General features: G+C 35.5%; 1 protein-coding gene across 3 annotated transcripts in view; it reads left to right on the top strand.

The window, feature by feature from the left end:
• LOC144966142 (SURP and G-patch domain-containing protein 1-like) overlaps positions 1-19,079 on the top strand; it is a 33,257-nt gene that overhangs the window by 8,848 nt on the left and 5,330 nt on the right. For 2 of the 3 annotated variants that reach the window (XM_078902259.1, XM_078902258.1), the window contains exons 6-15: positions 166-196; positions 973-1,016; positions 1,762-1,885; positions 3,257-3,378; positions 4,527-4,697; positions 6,092-6,160; positions 7,261-7,373; positions 11,309-11,483; positions 12,303-12,400; positions 14,918-15,072. In XM_078902259.1, coding sequence (XP_078758385.1) covers positions 166-196; positions 973-1,016; positions 1,762-1,885; positions 3,257-3,378; positions 4,527-4,697; positions 6,092-6,160; positions 7,261-7,373; positions 11,309-11,483; positions 12,303-12,400; positions 14,918-15,072 — 1,102 coding nt within the window. Of the gene's footprint in view, positions 1-165; positions 197-972; positions 1,017-1,761; positions 1,886-3,256; positions 3,379-4,526; positions 4,698-6,091; positions 6,161-7,260; positions 7,374-11,308; positions 11,484-12,302; positions 12,401-14,917; positions 15,073-17,512; positions 17,594-19,079 lie in introns of all 3 variants that reach the window. The other variant, XR_013644164.1, reaches the window with a different exon arrangement.

Raw genomic sequence — 19,079 nt, 5'->3', positions numbered from 1 at the left:
ATCATGATTTATCGCTATTGCCATTTATTTAATGAACCTTAGATGCATTGATTTTTCCAACCTTTATTTATTTGTTCCATTTGTTGAATCAATTGATGATTTATTATTATTATTATTATTATTATTATTATTATATTTTTTTTTTTTTTTACTTTTACTTTTCAGATTTGTCTACACAAAATACCTCATCAGCAATGTAAGAGTTTGCTACTTTTATTAAGTCGATTTCCATAAATCTATGTAAATCTTACTTTCATTTTTAACAGTTTATATTCAATTACATTCTGTTCATAAATAATAAATAAGTACATAAATAAAAATTTATAGAGGGTGTACAAGACATGGTTGATGTGATAATTTTTTTTTAAATTTTACAATTTTAAGAAAATTAAATGTTACGATTTTAAGAAAATTAAATGCTACAAGTTATGCTGATGCCACTGGAACATGAAGAAGGTGGTTTTGAAATATTTAGTATTATGCCTTGTATTTTGACTTAATTGTATTCTGTAGCTTGTGATTGACCTATTTAATGTCAGATATGAAAATATGTATGAAATAAAATTAGAAGAGACAAGACGTCATGGCATAAATGGAGCTTTTATACAGTGCAATATCCACTAAACGTGCAGAAAGCGCTTTACAAGGGGTCCCTGTCCAACATCAACATTTAACATTTAGAACAAGAGATGACACCTGTGAGGCGATATTATAATTTTTTCAAACAGAGACAGCGCTGTTAACGGCCAGGTACTCATTTTACGTCTGAGTATGGTGAGAGAATGTGAGTAAAGAGCCTCTTCCAAGGACTCAACTATGCGCCGAGCGAGGCGTGAACCCAGGACCTTCCGATCCGAAAGCGAGTATCATACTACAAGACCACATAGCCGCACAATATATCTAAAGCATATATATAAAGAATTTAAAATCACAGAGTATACTTTAAATATTGTATATTTTTATAATTTACAGTTCAAAACACGACATAGCGGTGAAGACAGAGCCAGGGACAGAAGGTACCTATACTGTTTATCATTTAGTTTTACAGCAAGTTGAAATATATGGCAATCACTTTTGGGGGGGGGGGGGGGGAGAAGTGTTTTATTTAATAATAGTAAAAAACCCTTTTCAACACCATAAGTTAACACCTACATTTTAAAGTTTAAAATGGGGCTGTAACGAATAGAGCCTCAATATTACAAAATTCATAGGAGTATAAACCCATGTGGTCCATTATAAATGGAAATTTCTACGCTATGTATCTAATGGCAAGTCATTCAGCTCAACTTTTTTTTAAGTCACAGGTGTTTGAAATTCTCTTTATTGTCATACAATTATTGATTCATTCATTGAAATTTTAGAGTTCATTATATTGACATGTGAAACAATCAGACTTCATCAATTTCTTTCTTCTTATTTTTATCTTATCTTCTTTAAAATCAAACTTCAGGTTTTTTTGTATTAAATAAGAATCAGAAGAAGAGAGGGGGGTGGGATAATATTTGTCTCAATGGGTTGACAAATAATTCAGTACAAGTATCAACATTTTCTCAAATACTCACAAAATACCCCTATCACCACCGAAGAAGAAAAATCTCCCTCCCCAAATCTATCATCTGTTTTGAGCAAGAAAACGGTTGATGAAATTTCCAAATTTCCCGTAAAATCTCATTTGAAACTTGATAGTTTTGTGAATCAAATTCAAACATCATCCCTTCAGCACTTCATAAAGGGGCATAAGTTGACCTAGGCTACTTCTAGTTTGTCCACCAGACAAAGCGAGAGCAAGACTGTTCGCCGACCATCTGGCCTTGCAAGTGGTTACCTTAGGACCTCAAGCTGAAGAGGAATGCGTTCGGGCACACCAAGAGGATCCAAATTACAGGTTTGTTGGACTTTCTCTTTATTGGCTTTGTTGTTATTATTATTATTATTGTTTATTATTATCATCATCATCATCATTATTATTATTAGTATTATTACTAATATTATTTTTATAATTATTATTATCATTATCATTATTATTATTATTATTATTATTATTATTATTATTACTAATATTATTATTTTTACAGTTGACTCTGCTTAATTGCACATCCTCGGGAGTTAGGGTTAGTGTGTCGATAAAGCGGAGTGTGTGATTAAGCGGAGAAGCTAATAATAGCATCGAAGCCCTAGCTTTCATGTGTCATTCATTAGGACCCTCCCTTCTTGGTTTTCTACGGGCTTGGGACAGACAGCCGTATTCAAGACATGGCCTCATTAAAATATTTGTTTGTTTTTTATGGGGAAGAGAGGGGGGGGGGGGGGGGGGGGTTAAAATCACTTTTTCGTGTTTTATCGACAACACGATTTGACATTATTGTTTTTAAGAAGAGTAATCATGAAGTGTTTTTTTTTTTTTTTGCACACTGTTTATAAACCCTTGTTTCCAATCCATTCAATGTAGACCATCTGTCAACTGTTCTTCTTGGATTTAGCGGCGTAGTTTGTTCACTGTGTCATGTTTTCCAATGTTTCTCAGGGGGTGGTTTGTCATAATTCCTATGACTTGTCCTCATCTTCATTGTCTAGGCAGCATGGCTCAGCAGTACGGTCTTTGCTTCATACCCGAAAGGTACCGAGTTCGGTCGTCCTGCCCTGCGTGGCATTGGCAAGTCACCTCGCCCTTGTTCAATTTGCGGCGTTGCACTGCGGATGATGGCTGGGTTATTCCGGTATTCCCTTGGAATAGACCCTAGAGACAAATTTCCCCTTTGGGATGAATAAAGGGAATTTTATTTTTACTGGATATTGCGATATTGGATATATAAAAGCTCAATTTTTAAGGTTATATCAGCGCCAGTAAAAAGGAAGAAAATGGGATAGTAAAATGTTCTAGAATTCCAATTAAAGCACCTAAGAAAAGGTAAGACAAAGGGGAATTGGTTCAAATAGGAAACAGATGCAGATTCCAAGAGGACACTATTAAAGTACTTAGCTATAGAAAAGCTCAATAAAAAAAATAAAAAAATTTAAACTAAAAGTAACGGTTTTGAATCAATTATTTGGTAAATGAGTAAATGTGTCCCCATTTTTTTTTTTTTTTTAAATTCATGGTTTCTTTACATCAATTTATGTTAATTCTGGGGATTTTTGTTATGATTTAATGTCATTTTTCTTCAAGTTCAAAGTTTGCCATAGTTTTTTTTTTGTTTTTTTTTTTAAGCACCCTTAGAGTTTAATTCAGCTGTATTTGTGTTTGAATTGGTTTCAGTTTCCTTCTGGACCATTCGAGCGAACTTTACAAATATTACAGATCTAAGACGGCTGCTTTGAAGATTCCGTCAGTCAAGCGAGAAGTACAAGGTGATGATGCAGATGCTGAAGATGATGAACGTAAGTCTGTTTTTTTTTTTTTTTTTACACAAAATTAAACTGAACTTTTATATAGAACAGTATCCACTTAACATGCTCAAAGTGCTTTACAAGGGGTCTCTGGTCAACAGCAACACTTAACACGTAGGATGTGTCATGTCGCCTGTTGGACGCTATGATCTTTTTTTTTTTTTTTTTTTTTGGATAGAGACAACGCTGTTAACGACCAGGTACTCATTTTACACCTGAGTACGCTGAGAGAATGTGAATAAAGAGCCTTTTCGAAAGACTCAACTATGTGCCGAGCAAGGCTTGAACTAAGGACCTTCCGATCCGAAAGTAAGTGTCATACCACAAGACCACATAGCCACACCATGACTCGAGGGATTTAAAAAAAAAAATTTTTTATTGCATCTGTGTGAGGGAACTAACACAGAGCTACGACAGACAACAAACTAATCATCGGTATCCCATGGTGGAGACAGACAACAAACTAATCATCGGTATCCCATGGTGGATAAGGGGAGGTCACTGAAGCTATGTCTTCCATCCCCTTATATTTCCTCGTCCAGGTTGCTTTTTGTCTTTGTCTTGGAGACCGCAGGGCTAGAGCTCAGGTCGCTGGTTCGGATAAGTAAGTAAGTAAGTAAGTCTTTGTCTTGGACTGAGATTGCTTGGTTTTGTAGAGCGGCTATGTGGTTTAGTGGTGTGACACTCGCTTTCACATCGGAGGGTCATGGGTTCGAGCCTCGCTTGGCGCATGGTTTAGACCTTGGAAAAGGCTCTTTACTCACATTCTCTCACCATACTCGGTCTCTGTCCAGAAAAAATGTAATAACGTGTAACAGGTGTCATGTCACATTCTACATGTTCCTGTGGTCAGGGACCCTTTGTAAAGCGTTTTGAGCACATTTCGTGGATATTGTGATATATATATATATATATATCTTTTTTTTTTTTTTGTCCTGTCCCTAACTAAAGTTGATTAATACAAACACATACACATACATTCATAGTTCAGAATATGATATGAAAACATCTATTGAGAAATAATTTTTAAATCAAACGTAATTGAATTACTTACCTATCCAACACTCTGGTTGTTTCTTCCCCTTAGAACATAGCTCATATTCATATGTTTTGCATACTTTCTGTGTTGTAACTCCCAGGCAATGAGGACCCAAGACAACCCGTAAGAAAAAAGAGGAGATCAAGATGGGGTGACGAGAAAGCAGCGATTGGTGCCCCAGGTTTGGCTGCTCCGGGTGTCATCAATCCAGTTCTCGGGGCTCCAGGCATAGCGACGCCTTCCCTGCCACCACCTCAAACTGCTGTTCCTGGTAAAGTCTTTAAAATCAATGCAAATTTATTTTACCAAGACCCTTTTTACCTCTGCAATTTTATACATTTCCCATGTTTAGCCATTGAACAAAGTCTCATTGTATTTCATTTAAAGATCAAGACTTACTTACTTATCCGAACCAGCGACCACCTGAGCTCTAGCCCTTCGGTCTTGTGCCATGACGTAGAAGTTAGACGTCTTTTGTAGTTGTTCCAGGTGACTATAAAGTGTGTTACTGATGCTTGGATTTGGTGAGAGGAATGTGCATCTCAGGTCTTCAAGAGGTTGAAAATATCAAGACTTAAATTAGCATTTCACATACACTGAATGGTCACAGATTGAAAGAGTGTTGAGAATTTTGTAAGAACGGCGACCATGCGGATGTGGTCTTGTGGGTTGACACTTGCCTTCAAACCGGAAGATCCAGTGTTTTTTAGTCCAGCTCTAATCAGCACAACGTTGAAACCCTGAGAGCCTTGTTTCTGTAGGGTGGGGGGGGGGGAATTTATAATATTGCCTAACAGACATATGTCTCATTCCACGGTAAAGTGTTGCTTTTCGCTAGGACCCCCCTTGAAAAAGCAATTTTTTACCAAGTTTAGTGGATATTGGGGTCCCGATAGCTCAGTCGATAGAGCACTTACTTCACAATAAAAGGGACCGAGATCGATCACGGGTGCAGTCGAGATTTCTTTCTGACCCCAGTGTCCACCCAGCAGTAACTGGGTAGCTAGATTTGGTTGAAAGTACTTTGCGATAGACTAGCATCCTATCTAAAGGGTAGTGAGTAATTGCGAGTAGATGGGTTCAGGGCTGCCAATTATATACCAAAGAGCATATTGTATACTTTTTCTCTGAGATTATACTTAAGGATAAGATGCATTTTAGGTCAGATCTTGAGATGTCAAAGAATATTAAGATGCTCCTATTCTCCATCAGCCTAAGCAATCTCTAACATTTTTTCACCTAGAGACAAGACAAGATTTTAGTCAGTTAAATATATTCTCATTTGTATACCGAATACCTTTTTACCCATCATTAACAACCCCTGCCTTGACATCTTTTAGGGGCAGCGTGGCTCAGCGGTACGGTCTTTGCTTCGTACACGAAAGGTACCGAGTTCAATCACCCGCCGCTGCGTTGTGTGGCCTTGAGCAAGTCACCTTGCCCCAGCTCACTTTGCAGCACTGCTCTGCGGCTGACGCCTGGGTTATTCCAGTCTTCCCTTGGAATAGACCCTAAAGACAAATTTCCCCTTGGGGATGAATAAAGGGAATTTTATTTTATTTTTTTATTTTATTTATTTTATTTTGTGTTACCTCATATTTTTCCCTTTTGGTGCTTTAAGTACTCAGAATGTGTTCTAACCATTTTTTATGACATACTTATCAGGTGTTGCCAGTAACATACAGCTGGGAGGAATTGCCACGGTACAGCCTCCCATACCATCCATTGCTTCAGGTGAGATTTCAATATTTCAAAGGCAGTCGACACGATGAATTTTCAAAGATTGACATTGTCGCTTTTATAATTTTAAAAAAGACAACTAAAAAGATATATCGACTGTTGACGGATCAAACCTCTGAATTCTCGATTTTCATGAATAGCGGATCAAAACTCTGAAGTCTACATAGGTGTTTTGCGCACCATGTTTTATTTAATTTTGGGTGATCAGACTTCTGATGGCTCTGCCCAAACTGAAACAAAACATGCTGCGCAAAGCTCGTATGTAGCCTTCAGAGTTTTGATCCTCGGATCGTGAAAATCGAGACTTCAGAGGTTTGATTCACCAACCATTGATATGTGACTTTGAAAACATCTTGAAGTTGTAAAGTAGAAAACTCCTTACTCAATTGATGTCTTAGATAAGAAAACCTATTGTGCCACTAGAGTTTCAACTGGTATTTCAGTCAATACTTGAATATTTAGAAATTATTATCAATGTTAAACAGCAAACATTTATATAAATGTAAAGCTACCTGATGATTTTCAGACATTAAAAAAATCCCGTGAAATTTTAGAAATTCAACTCAATTGGCAATGACTCTTTTGAGAATTCCTAGTTTTTTCAAAGTGACGCGGGTGGTTGGATGGGAGCATCACCCTTGAATCATATACCTATGATGTTCGCATGGGTGTACGATCTGATAGTGATGTCGTTTCTTCTTCTTTTTACTAGCCTATCCTGCTTCTTTGGTTTGTGATTGTATTTTTGACAGGGGATATTTTTTTTTCTGTAAATCTTTTGCCTGTTTGTTCTTGGTTATTTATAATTTAGCTTATGATATCTTTAGGTTATGATTTTGATTTACATTTGTACTATTTTTGTTAGATTGCTTGTTTTTTTGTTTCAGCGGTCTCTCATATAACCTCAATTGTGTTGGAAGAGACCTAAAGCAACAAACAAACAAAAAAAAAATCTTTCATATAACCTCAATTGTGTTGGAAGAGACCTAAAGCAACAAACAAACAATTATTGTTATTTATTATTCTCTTTTCCTTAAATATAAATTTGAATATATATATGAAATAGTTATAGCTTAAAACGTTGTGCATTTCAGCGAATCCCATCAAGCCATCTCCTTCATCCTCAATGCAAGATTATGCACGAAAGATGATTGGTAGTGATTCTCTCTCAGAGCAGCAACTCAAGCAGATTAAAGAGCAACAAGAGGTTGGTTTAGTCATTTATTTATTTAGTAATTTGTAATAATAGTGATGATAATAATAAAATTGATACTATTACTACTACTAATAATAATACTAATGCTACTACTACTAATACTAATGCCACTACTACTACTACTAATAATAATAATAATAAAAATAATAATAATAATACACATTTATACAGTGCTCATTCTCGTGTAAAACACAAGCTCTGGGCACTTTACAACGTAGATTATCAATTTTGAAAATAGATAAATAAATTCATTATTAAAAAAAAAAAATTGAACATACAATACAATTAATTAATAGCTAAAACAAGGATTCATAGGGTCAATAAAAACAAATACAGTAAAGATGTGTCTTTATATTCTTTTTAAAGGCGGGTAAAGACTTGCACTCCCTCAGACTTATTATTATTATTATTAATATTATTATTATTATTATTATTATTATTATTATTATTATTATACTACTACTACTACTACTACTACTACTACTACTACTACTACTACTTACTACTACTACTACTACTACTATACTACTACTACTACTACTACTACTACTCTATACTACTACTACTACTACTACTACTACTACACTACTACTACTACTACTACATACTACTACTACTACTACTACTACTACTACTACTACTACTACTACTACTACTATACTACTACTACTACTACTACTACTACTACTACTACTACTACTACAACTACTACTACTACTACTACTACTACCAATGCTACTACTACTACTACTACTACTACTACTACTACTACTACTGGAGAAAGTTATGAAGAATGGCGATAACCCCCTTCACAAATAAATTATTTGTTTAAAAAGTTCTCCATGAGGAGCCGTCGCCTTATATCTATAAAAACAAAGACAAGACGTCACCTTAATTTATTTTTGCCACATGGTGTTCGAATTTTTAATGCCCAACTGTGATTTAAATTAAATACTATCTTTTAAATATACACTCACAAGTTCGGACTAAAGGCCAGAGGTATGGCCTATCTCAGTTTATTAAATTAATATATAAGGTGTTTCTATTAGTTCTTGGTTGTATATTTTTACATTTTTGTGCATTTGCATATATATATATATATGTATAATTCATTGTCACCATAGATTCTCAACTTTGTGTTTTATACATTTTTATGCATGCCACGTCTGAAAACGAATTTCCATTTTTTTGGATGAATAAAGTATATATTATTATTATTATTATTATTATTATTATTATTATTATTATTATTATTATTATTATTATTTTATTATTATTATTATTATTATTATTATTATTATTATTATTATTATTAATATTATTATTATCGTATTATTATTATTATTATTATTATTATTATTATTATTATTATTATTATTATGATGATGATGATGGTTATTTTTATTATTAATTTTGTTATTATTATTATTTGTCTGTTGGTTGTAAATTATTCATCTGTATTAATGATTATCAAATTTTCAATGATTCCACATACAAACTTCATAACCAACTCACCACCCTTCTCAAGATTCAACACTTGGTAGTGTGTCTTTTTTGTGATGTGTCATTTTATTTTATTTACATTTTTGAAAATTTGAGACACAATTGTGTATCCTTTGTCAATGTCTTGATGCACAAAATGACCATCGGGAATTCCCATTAACACTAGATAATCTGATCTTCTTCTTCTTCTAGGTTCCATGCCTGGTCCAGGCTTCGGATACTGCATGAATTATCTCTCTCCATTCCTCCCTGTCTCTTGCTTTTTCAAACAGCTCTTGGATTGTTAGGTTGGTGAAGCCCTTCGGTTGGTCTATGAGTGTTTTTCTTTGTCTCCCCGGGCGCGTTTACCAGGTATTTTTCCACAACTTGCCAGGTATTCATTCTTATCTTTCCTTACTATGTGTCCGAAAAAGGATAGTTGTCGATCCGCTATTACGGGCATTAGTTTCCTTTGTTGGTATGTTTGTTTTAGCACTTCTTCGTTCGTTTTGTGTGCAGTATACGATATTCTCTGCATCCTTCTCAAGCACCACATTTCAAAAGCTTCAATGTTCTTTTGTGTTTCTGCATTTGTAGTCCAGCTTTCGCATCCGTATAACAAGATTGGCCACACGTAGCACTCCAAGACTCGGAAACTAATCCCGAACGACATCTGTTTGTTTTTCAAAATGTTTCCCAGATCTGAATCTGATCTAGTCACTTGCAAATTGTCCAGAAGTGAATTTTTAGCATCGACTGTTGCATTTGAAGATTTTACAGATGAACACTTGAATTCAGGCTTCCTCTTGCTAATATCTATAATACATTTGAATGCAACAATTAATAAAACTTATTTGATTTTGACTACACGGTTGAAGGCTGAGGTGTTTGAGAGAGTTAAGTTACACGAATCGAATCCATTTCAATTTGAGACAGCGGGTGGTTGGATGGGAGCATCACCCTTGAATCATATACCTATGATGTTCGTATGGGTGTACGATCCGATAGTGATGTCGTTTCTTCTTCTCTTTACTAGCCTATCCTGCTTCTTTGGTTTGTGATTGTATTTTTGACAGGGGATATTTTTTTCCTGTAAATCCTCTGCCTGTTTGTTCTTGGTTATTTATAATTTAGCTTATGATATCTTTAGGTTATGATTTTGATTGACATTTGTACTATTTTTGTTAGATTGCTTGTTTTTTTTTTGTTTCAGCGGTCTCTCATATAACCTCAATTGTGTTGGAAGAGACCTAAAGCAACAAACAAACAAAAAACAATTTGAGACAATTTATTTGGTGTGAGACAAATGAGTAACACAATGAGATTAAATTACATTAGATTTCCGTTTATTCACCCCATGGGTGAAATTTGTCTCTCGGGTCTATTCCAAGGGAAGACTGGAATAACCCAGGCGTCAGCTGCAGTGCAGCGCTGCAAATTGAGCTAGGCCGATGTGACTTGCTCAAGGCCACACAACGCAGCGACGGGTGATCGAACTCAGTACCTTTCCTGGGTGGGGATCCTGACCTCCCATAGTGGGCAGGGAGGTACATGCTGTGTCTTCTACCCTCCCAACCTGTTTCCCAATTGTTTCCTGTCGTTGTCTTGGAATGAGATTACTTGTTTTGGTCCTGGCCCTGGCCGTAGTTCCTTGGCTGGGAGGGAAACAGTCGAATGTACAGTTATAGTTTTGGAAGATATTTTTTTTCCTTGTATAACATCTCTCTCTGTTATGCATTGCATTATGTTTAGTTTACATATTATATTATATGATTTGTAAACATTTGAGTGTATTCCTCTTAGTTGGGACCTGTGCTTGTGTCTGGATGAGACTTATAGGTGATCTCCAACTAAGTACTTTGACGGTGTGCTCTTGGAATCTACATCTGTTACCTATTTGAACCAATTCCCCTTTGTCTCACCTTTTCTTTTGTGCTTTAATTGTAATTCTAGAACTTTTTACTGTCCCATTTTCTTCCTTTTTACTAGCGCTGATACGACCTTAATATGTTGCAAGCGCCGTAAAACCCTTAAAATTCATTACCTTTGGGGTCCAAAGCAAAAACCGTACAGCTGATCCACGCTGCCCCCTAATTAATTCGTTGTACTTTTTTTTTTTTTTTTGAAAAAGTTTGATCTCACATTCTCAAATCTTGATTTCTCCTTTTCCTCCTCCGTTATTGTTAAATTTACCCTTTGACATTTCTTTGTGGTAGAAATTTTTATATTTTGAAAGGGAATTAAAATCAATAGGGAGGTAAAGCAACAAACAAAAAACAAAAAAAAAAAAAAAAAAATCAATAAAAAGGGATAGAAAAAAAACCTCTTTTTATATTCTAAATGATATTTTTTTAAATGGTCACTTTTATATACACCTGCCATTTTAAAAAAATTTATTCACATTTTAATTTATCCCAAGACCTGACATGCATTTCCATTTCCAGATGAATTTCATGTACGAGTTGGTGATTGCCCAGAAAAAAATGAAGGAGAAAATGTTGATGCAAGAAATCCAGGGGGTGAAAAACAGCAACAAGTTTGACTACGACTCGGATGAAGACACGGAAGGTGGAACTTGGGAACACAAAAAAAGGGCTGTTGAAATGCAAGCTACAAAGGGTGAGGGTTTTCTACCTTTTGAATTTTGATCATTTTTTTTGTTTTTTTTTATCCCAATATATTTGTTGTGATGATTGTCAGATATGTTGTGCTTGTGTCTGGATGAGACTTTTAGGTGAGCTCATAATTAGAGAACGTTTATAGTACGCTTTTGAATTCAATTTCCGCGGGTGGTTGGATGGGAGCATCACCCTTGAATCATATACCTATGATGTTCGCATGGGTGTACGATCCGATAGTGATGTCGTTTCTTCTTCTCTTTACTAGCCTATCCTGCTTCTTTGGTTTGTGATTGTATTTTGACAGGGGATATTTTTTTTTCTGTAAATCTTCTGCCTGTTTGTTCTTGGTTATTTATAATTTAGCTTATGATATCTTTAGGTTATGATTTTGATTTACATTTGTACTATTTTTGTTAGATTGCTTGTTTTTTTGTTTCAGCGGTCTCTCATATAACCTCAATTGTGTTGGAAGAGACCTAAAGCAACAAACAAACAAAAAATTCAATTTCCGTTCCCTATTTAAACTAAACTCCTTTGTCTTACTTTTTCTTGTAAATTTAGAATTTTTTTTACCATCCCATTTTTTTCCTTTTCACTTATGCTGAAATGCCTAAATGCGTTGCAAATACTGTAAAAACCCCAAAAGCAACTTGACAAAAAGAACAGGAGTTCAAAATTTATTTTGTGTAACAATAATGACAATGAGAGTAATGAGTAAAGTCTTTTGCTTTTTTGTTTTTTTTTATTTAAAGGTAGATACTTACCATAGATAAAGCTACAAATTAATCACAATTATTTTCTTTTTTAATTATCGTAGATTGGGCAGAGAAATTGACAACGGACGCCCGAGGGAAGCATTTTCTTGGGGACTTTTTACCACCTGCTGAATTGGAAAGGTTTATGGAAACCTACAAGGTAATTTTAGGGGAAGAAATTCTTTCATTTCATCATTTTCTTTTCTGTAAAAGTCAATTCATTTTTCAAGGAAATGTTGGAACATCATATCTTAAACATGTTTTCCTGGATGGGCTTCCTGACCTCCCATAGTGGGCAGGGTGGCACTTACTGTGTCTTCTATCTCCCTATATCGGTTTTCCAACATCTTTTCTCTCTTTGTCTTGGAATGAGATGACTCGGTTTTATCCTAGCCCATATATATGATTTGTAAACATTTGAGTGTGTTCCTCAAACCTGTGCTTGTGTTAGGATGAGACATTTTGGTGATCTCAAACTAAGTACACTGGTACTGTGTTCGTGGAATCTACATCTTTTCCCTATTGGTACTTTAATTGAAATTTTATAACTTTTTACTATCCTTAGGTACTTTAAACTGGTGCTGATATGACCTAAATGTGTTGCAAGCGCCGTAAGACCCTGTAAAACAAAAAAAAAGGAATACATGTTTTCTTTCATTTCATTAAACATTTGAAGTCATCCACAACCTTGATATGGCCTCTATAAGAAGTAGGATTTCATCATTTCTAAGCCAGGTGTCTGCTTTATATAAATGTGTCCTCCTAACACAGATATCATTTGATCATTAACATTATTTGGACCCTTTCTTTTTTCACAAAAAAATAATAAAATAATAGTGCTTCAGAGCCATTCGGCCCATGGAGCTGGAGTTTATCCCAGTTTCTATAGTGTGAAACAGATAATAGCAATTGCTTGCTATCCTTTGGATAGGACACTAGTCTATCGCAAAATGCTTTCCACCAAATCTAACAGACTCACTTACCCATTCACTGCTGCTGGATGGGCAGGGGGGCTCAGAAAATAATCTCGACTGAACCTGAGATCGATCTCGTTCCCTTTGCGTTTGAAGCGAATGCTCTACCACCTGAGCTTTCGGGATCCCTTTTTTTTTTAACTAAAGGAAACCCGATTGTGTCTCATTTTCAGGGTTTTGCCCTTTAAAGTCCCTTCATACCCCCCACCCCTGCCACCCCACACTCTTATTATTTCTGTTAACACGTCTTTTCAAAGAACAACTTTTCATGATTTTTATTTTAAATCAATGTTATCCCCTTATTTTTCTGTGGTTTTGTTTGAATTATTATTGTTATTAATATTTTATTTTATGTGGTTTCTATTCACATTTACATTTCTATTCAAAAGCTAACATACCACAGGCAATTTTTTTTTGTTTTGTTTGGAAAGATTTGAATTAAAAACTCATCTAAATAGGAAAAAAACGACACAACCATTTTGTCGACATTAATCTCGCAGATTAGAATTCACCAGACATATCGTTGTTAAACCTCTTGTCAGAATGAAAATCAAACAAAACCCTTTGCTTTGAGAGTAAATTAATCATCAGATCTAATAATGTAGTGCCATAAATCTTATAGGGAGAAATACGAGAGAGAAAAATACTACGCAACATTCGCCCTTTTCCAAGATTGCTGATTTTCCATATATTTATGGAATTCAGTAGGTTAACAAAAAACCTCGGTATATTTTCCAATCACTCGCTGAACGGAACAAAGTATGTTCATAATGGCTTTTTGCTGGAATTTTTGCCTCCTGAATTCAGACTTGTCAAGCATTACAATTTTATCGTAATTTTACGATATTGAGACTGCCATTACGACTTTACCTGGCAATTACGAACTTTTGTTTTAAATAAAAAACTCAAAAAAACAATAAATAATTAATTGGTTGTAAAATTGCAAATCTGCGACGTGATGTTTTTGCCCAGGTGGTCGGGCATATTCAACTCGGAACATGGAAAGGCAACTTTTTCTTTATTTTTGGACTGATTACTATTTTTTGTCCCAAATTACTATTTTTGGGGGCTCCAATTACTATTTTTTTGTCCCAAATTACTCTTTTTGGGGGCTCCAATTACTATTTTTTTGTCCCAAATTACTATTTTTGGGGGCTCCAATTACTATTTTTGGGGGCTCCAATTACTATTTTTTTGTCCCAAATTACTATTTTTGGGGGCTCCAATTACTATTTTTGGGGGCTCCAATTACTATTTTTTTGTCCCAAATTACTATTTTTGGGGGCTCCAATTAGTATTTTTTTGTCCCAAATTACTATTTTTGGGGGCTCCAATTACTATTTTATGAAATTTTTTTTGGAAAGTCTGTGAATAGGCAACCTTCCTTTTTTTGTATATTTTATCAAGGCTTGGATTTTCAGATTAACTCACTCAATCCTAGAGATTTTTGCTACTTTTCAAGATTGGAAAAAATGTATTAAAAATAAGCATGAGCATTGATAGTTATATTCAACTATCATAAACATGTAAAAACTAAAAACATTAGCTTTGATTCTACGCCTATAATTTGTATCAGAAAAATGTAATAAATGGGCATGGGGTAAAAGTAATACTGGTAAACTACGAATATTGTCGGTGTTAGGGTTGAGTGGGTTAAAAAATAAATAAATTTAATTAGTTGTGCTGTTTTTGGTCTCATTCAGGCATTGAAAGAAGGGAGACAACCAGACTACTCTGACTACAAGGATTTCAAACTGACTTGTGAAAACATGGGTTACCAGATGTTGCTGAAGTTGGGTTGGAAGGAAGGCTCAGGACTGGGCTCGCAAGAGCAGGGTATCACAGCACCTGTCAACAAGTGAGTCGGGAATAAGTTCAAATTGATCCCCTCTTCTGGATCCTTTTTTTTTTTTTTTATACAGCTGAATCTTATTTCTGATGGTCTCTTTTAGATGTAGATGTTAGGGAGGTAGTAGGAGGTTCAGGTCTCAACTTCAGCTGTTTGTGCGGCTATGTGGTCTAGTGGTATGACACTCGCGTTCGGATCGGATGATCCAGGATTCGAGCCTCGCTCGGCGCATAGTTGAGTCCTTGGAGAAGACTCTTTACACACATTCTCTCACCGTACTCAGGTCTAAAATGAGTGCCTGGCCATTAACAGCGTTGTCTTCTGTCCGAAAAAATTGTAATATTGCCTAACAGGCTTCATGTACCGTCCTATATGTTAAATGCTGCTGTTGACCAGGGGCCCCTTGTAAAGCGCTTTGAGCACGTTTAGTGGATATTGCGCTATATAAAAGCTCAATTTAAAAAAAAAATTTTTTTCCTGAATAGGAGAATTTGTCTGCAAATATTATAAGATGTCCCACATTCTTCAGTGGCATCTTTGTGACAAGAGATCAAAGCTATGTTGATCTTTTAAAACCGGTCAATTGCTCACAAAAGCCCCATGTGCTTGAATTAGTGCTAGAACAAGGCAAAAGCTAGCAAGTTGTACAAAATGAACTTGATGCTTGCTCTTACTGTTTGCAGGACATCTAATGTCATGTTTTAAAAAAGAATAAGGGAAAAGGTCTAATTTTCACAAGACATTATGCCACATGTCTTTGTATGTGTAAAGAAATTTTAATATATAGAGTGTTAATCTAGTTTTCCTAATTTGTAAATTGAATATTTCCTATTCTAAATCCCTGTGAAAGATCTATTTTTGCTGTTTATTTTAATTTTCATTTACTTTGTATGTGTAGTGTCTCAGAGCACTTTGTAGATCAGCGGTCTGTATAAATTAATGATTACATTACATTTCGTACGCCTCAATTTCAAAATGCCAGAAGATTTTGTCAATTATTCTACTCACCTAAAAGATATTGAGTTGTGCCGAAAGCGAATTTAGAGTTTTGAAAAAGTTCAGATTATTCTGTTTTCCAGCATTTACAGGTGTATGTGTCTTATATACTGTTAAGAAAGGGTAGCCCTATTCGTCCTTAAGGTCGAATAGCATCAACCGTGGTTGCCGTACGTACGGACAAATAGTGTTGCTTGCACTATTCGTCCTTCACACTAAAGCTGGGCAATATTCCGTTTTTGCTTTTACTGAGCTGGATTCGAATCTACGTAATTACATGATATATCCGTATCGTCTTAAATGTTTCACAAACCCCACCTCCTCTGTTTGTGAGTCAAATAATCAGTTATGTGTGTTTGAGGTGTGTGTGTGTGTGTGTGTGTGTGTGTCTATTGTGTGTCTACGTGTGTCTTGCCTTTTTTACATTTTTTTTTCAATCTATAATAGTGGGTAAGCACTCAGTAACTATTTGTTTTAAATGACTAGTATTCAATTTGTCAAAATATTATATTAGTCATAATAGTATAAGCAGCGCAAAAAAAACACCAAATTTCTGTATCTCTTAAGAAGCAGTTTTAATAATCTTGATAATTCAGTGAGTGCCATCAATAATAGCTTGAATTTAGCCAAAATTTTTGAACGATATCGATACCTGTCCTTCAACTTCAGAAAATGTTGTTATAAGTTGTACAGTCTTGAGTAGACTAGCTGTAGGAAATAATGATAGATTTAATTCATGGCGAATTCAATGCGTTATCAAATTGGCAGTAAACGAGGTAATTGTATAGACGGGATGGAATTTGGCGGCTTTACAACACGCAAATTAATTCCAAAGCCGAAAGCACGACTTTGCATTTAAACTTATCTCCATAGACGATGTCAATATATTAAAGAGTAATAAAGGACACTAATACCAAGTCCTCAATATTTTCAGTACTTCGTTCGTTAGCTAATACTATTAAGTATTTGGTATCCACTTTTGCCCTGACGAGAAGTTAGAATGTCAACGGGTTGGGATTTAAAATGTCAACGGGTTGAAACTGGGTGAAATAGAATGATACAGAACATAAAAGCCCAGTTCGGCCTAAGAACAATAACTTGCCTATGTTCTTAAACTCAGAACAAGGGGTAATGTTGTCATGGGGGTTGGGGTTGTTGTTTTGATCTGGGTATGGGTCTAATAAGTCTGATAAAGTTACGATTACTGGCCAAAAACAAATTCCTAACTTTAGTTTAAAATTAAAAAATAAAAAGACGGAAATATATACATAATAAGATTGATATATTTTAAACAATGGTTACAAGAAAAATAAATCCACGATTTGTATCAATAATTCTGTACTCAAACAGCTTTGTATGCAAATGTTGTATTCCAGATGTGTAATTTGGCTTATCGCCACTCAAGGTGGTATTTCAATAGATATTATTACAACTAACGTATCTATGTTCGCAGTGATACAGACCTGCCAAGCATTCGACTTATTGTGTTATAGTGGAAAAAAGAATACCATTTCAAAAGGATTTGTGCTGCATTGTAGGTTAACAAACACGCAGGTCTGACATCCGAATCCACTTATGGGCCTGGTTTAACATTGTTGTATAATGTATTTTGCGTCATTTTAAAAAAGATTTCTATTACAAGAATGAGCCCATAAGGAAATGGTTATCAGACCTAAAAATAATTGCACGTCGATCCACATCAATTTTAAAACCATCACCATCACTACCACAAGCACTTTTACATCATTACCATCAGAATCGCTACCACCATCATTTGCACAATATCATAAGTATCATCAGCACCACAATCAATATCACCACCACAGCATTATACCTACCATTACCATGGTCATATCAATTATTGCCATCACGAGCAAAATCATAACTATCATCTCAGCCACCACCACTCTAGGAAACAATCGTTTTAAATATCAATACCATACGCGCACACAAAGACGTCACCATTGCCATCAACTTTATCACTCTAGCTTCTTGATCAGTGGCATCACCACTACCATCATTTCATCATCGAAACAAGAATAACATCACTGCTATCATTGTCACAAATACTAACGAGAGTTTTTATATAGCGCAATATCCGCTCGAAGTCTCAAAGCGCTTTACAGGGTGTCACAGGCCAACAGCAATACTTAACATCCTACATGATGTCTGTTAGGCGATATTACATTTTTTCAGACAGTTAACGGCCTGGTACTTATTTTAAACCTGAGTACGGTAAGAGTGGACTCAACTATGCGCCGAGTGAGGCTCGAACCCAGGATTTTCCAATCCGATCCGAAAGCGAGTGTCATACCACAAGACCACATAGCGGCACATTCTTCTTCCTTATTTCACATTTTCTTTGTTTCCTCTGTCCGGTTGTCTCTAGCTCCTTCTCTATCTATTCCTCTCTTTCGTGGTCTTCTTCTTCTTCTTCTTTCTCTCTACATCCATGATTCCCACCACCGCCACCGCTTCAAGATCTCTAATCATTACCATAATTGCCATAGCAAGCTCACTACGAAAACTTTAGGCCTTCCGAATGTATTTTAATTCTTCGGTGGTTGGCAACTCTTAGTTATACAGACGGCCAGGAAGTGTGTGTTTTTTTTAGGGGGGGGGTGGAGTGAGAGGGATTGGTTTTAATTTATGATGTTGCAGTCGCGTGGGGTGTTTCTGTGTTGTCCCCTTTTGTTATTTTTTTTATTTTCCTTTTTTAAAAACAATAATGGATCAGAGAATGTGAAAGGAGAGGAGTATTTGATACCATATCCAGATGAAACGCGTTTGAGACCACTCAGACATAGAGAAAGATAGACAGATAGATAGATAGATAGAGAGAGAGAGAGAGAGAGAGAGAGAGAGAGAGAGAGAGAGAGAGAGAGAGAGAGAGAGAGAGAGAGAGAGAGAGAGAGAGAGAGAGAGAAAGGCAGATTCAGATAGAGATAGAGAGAGAGAGAGAGAGAGAGAGAGAGAGAGAGAGAGAGAGAGAGAGAGAGGACAGACAAAGGGAGAAAGAG

Source organism: Berghia stephanieae, chromosome 2 (assembly GCF_034508935.2).
Source record: "Berghia stephanieae isolate SIO BIC M18660-M18661 chromosome 2, UCSD_Bste_1.3, whole genome shotgun sequence".
NCBI classification, from domain to species: Eukaryota; Metazoa; Mollusca; class Gastropoda; order Nudibranchia; family Aeolidiidae; genus Berghia; species Berghia stephanieae.
The sequence above is the reverse complement of the archived record's forward strand: the minus strand, read 5'-3'. Positions and strand labels throughout refer to the sequence as shown.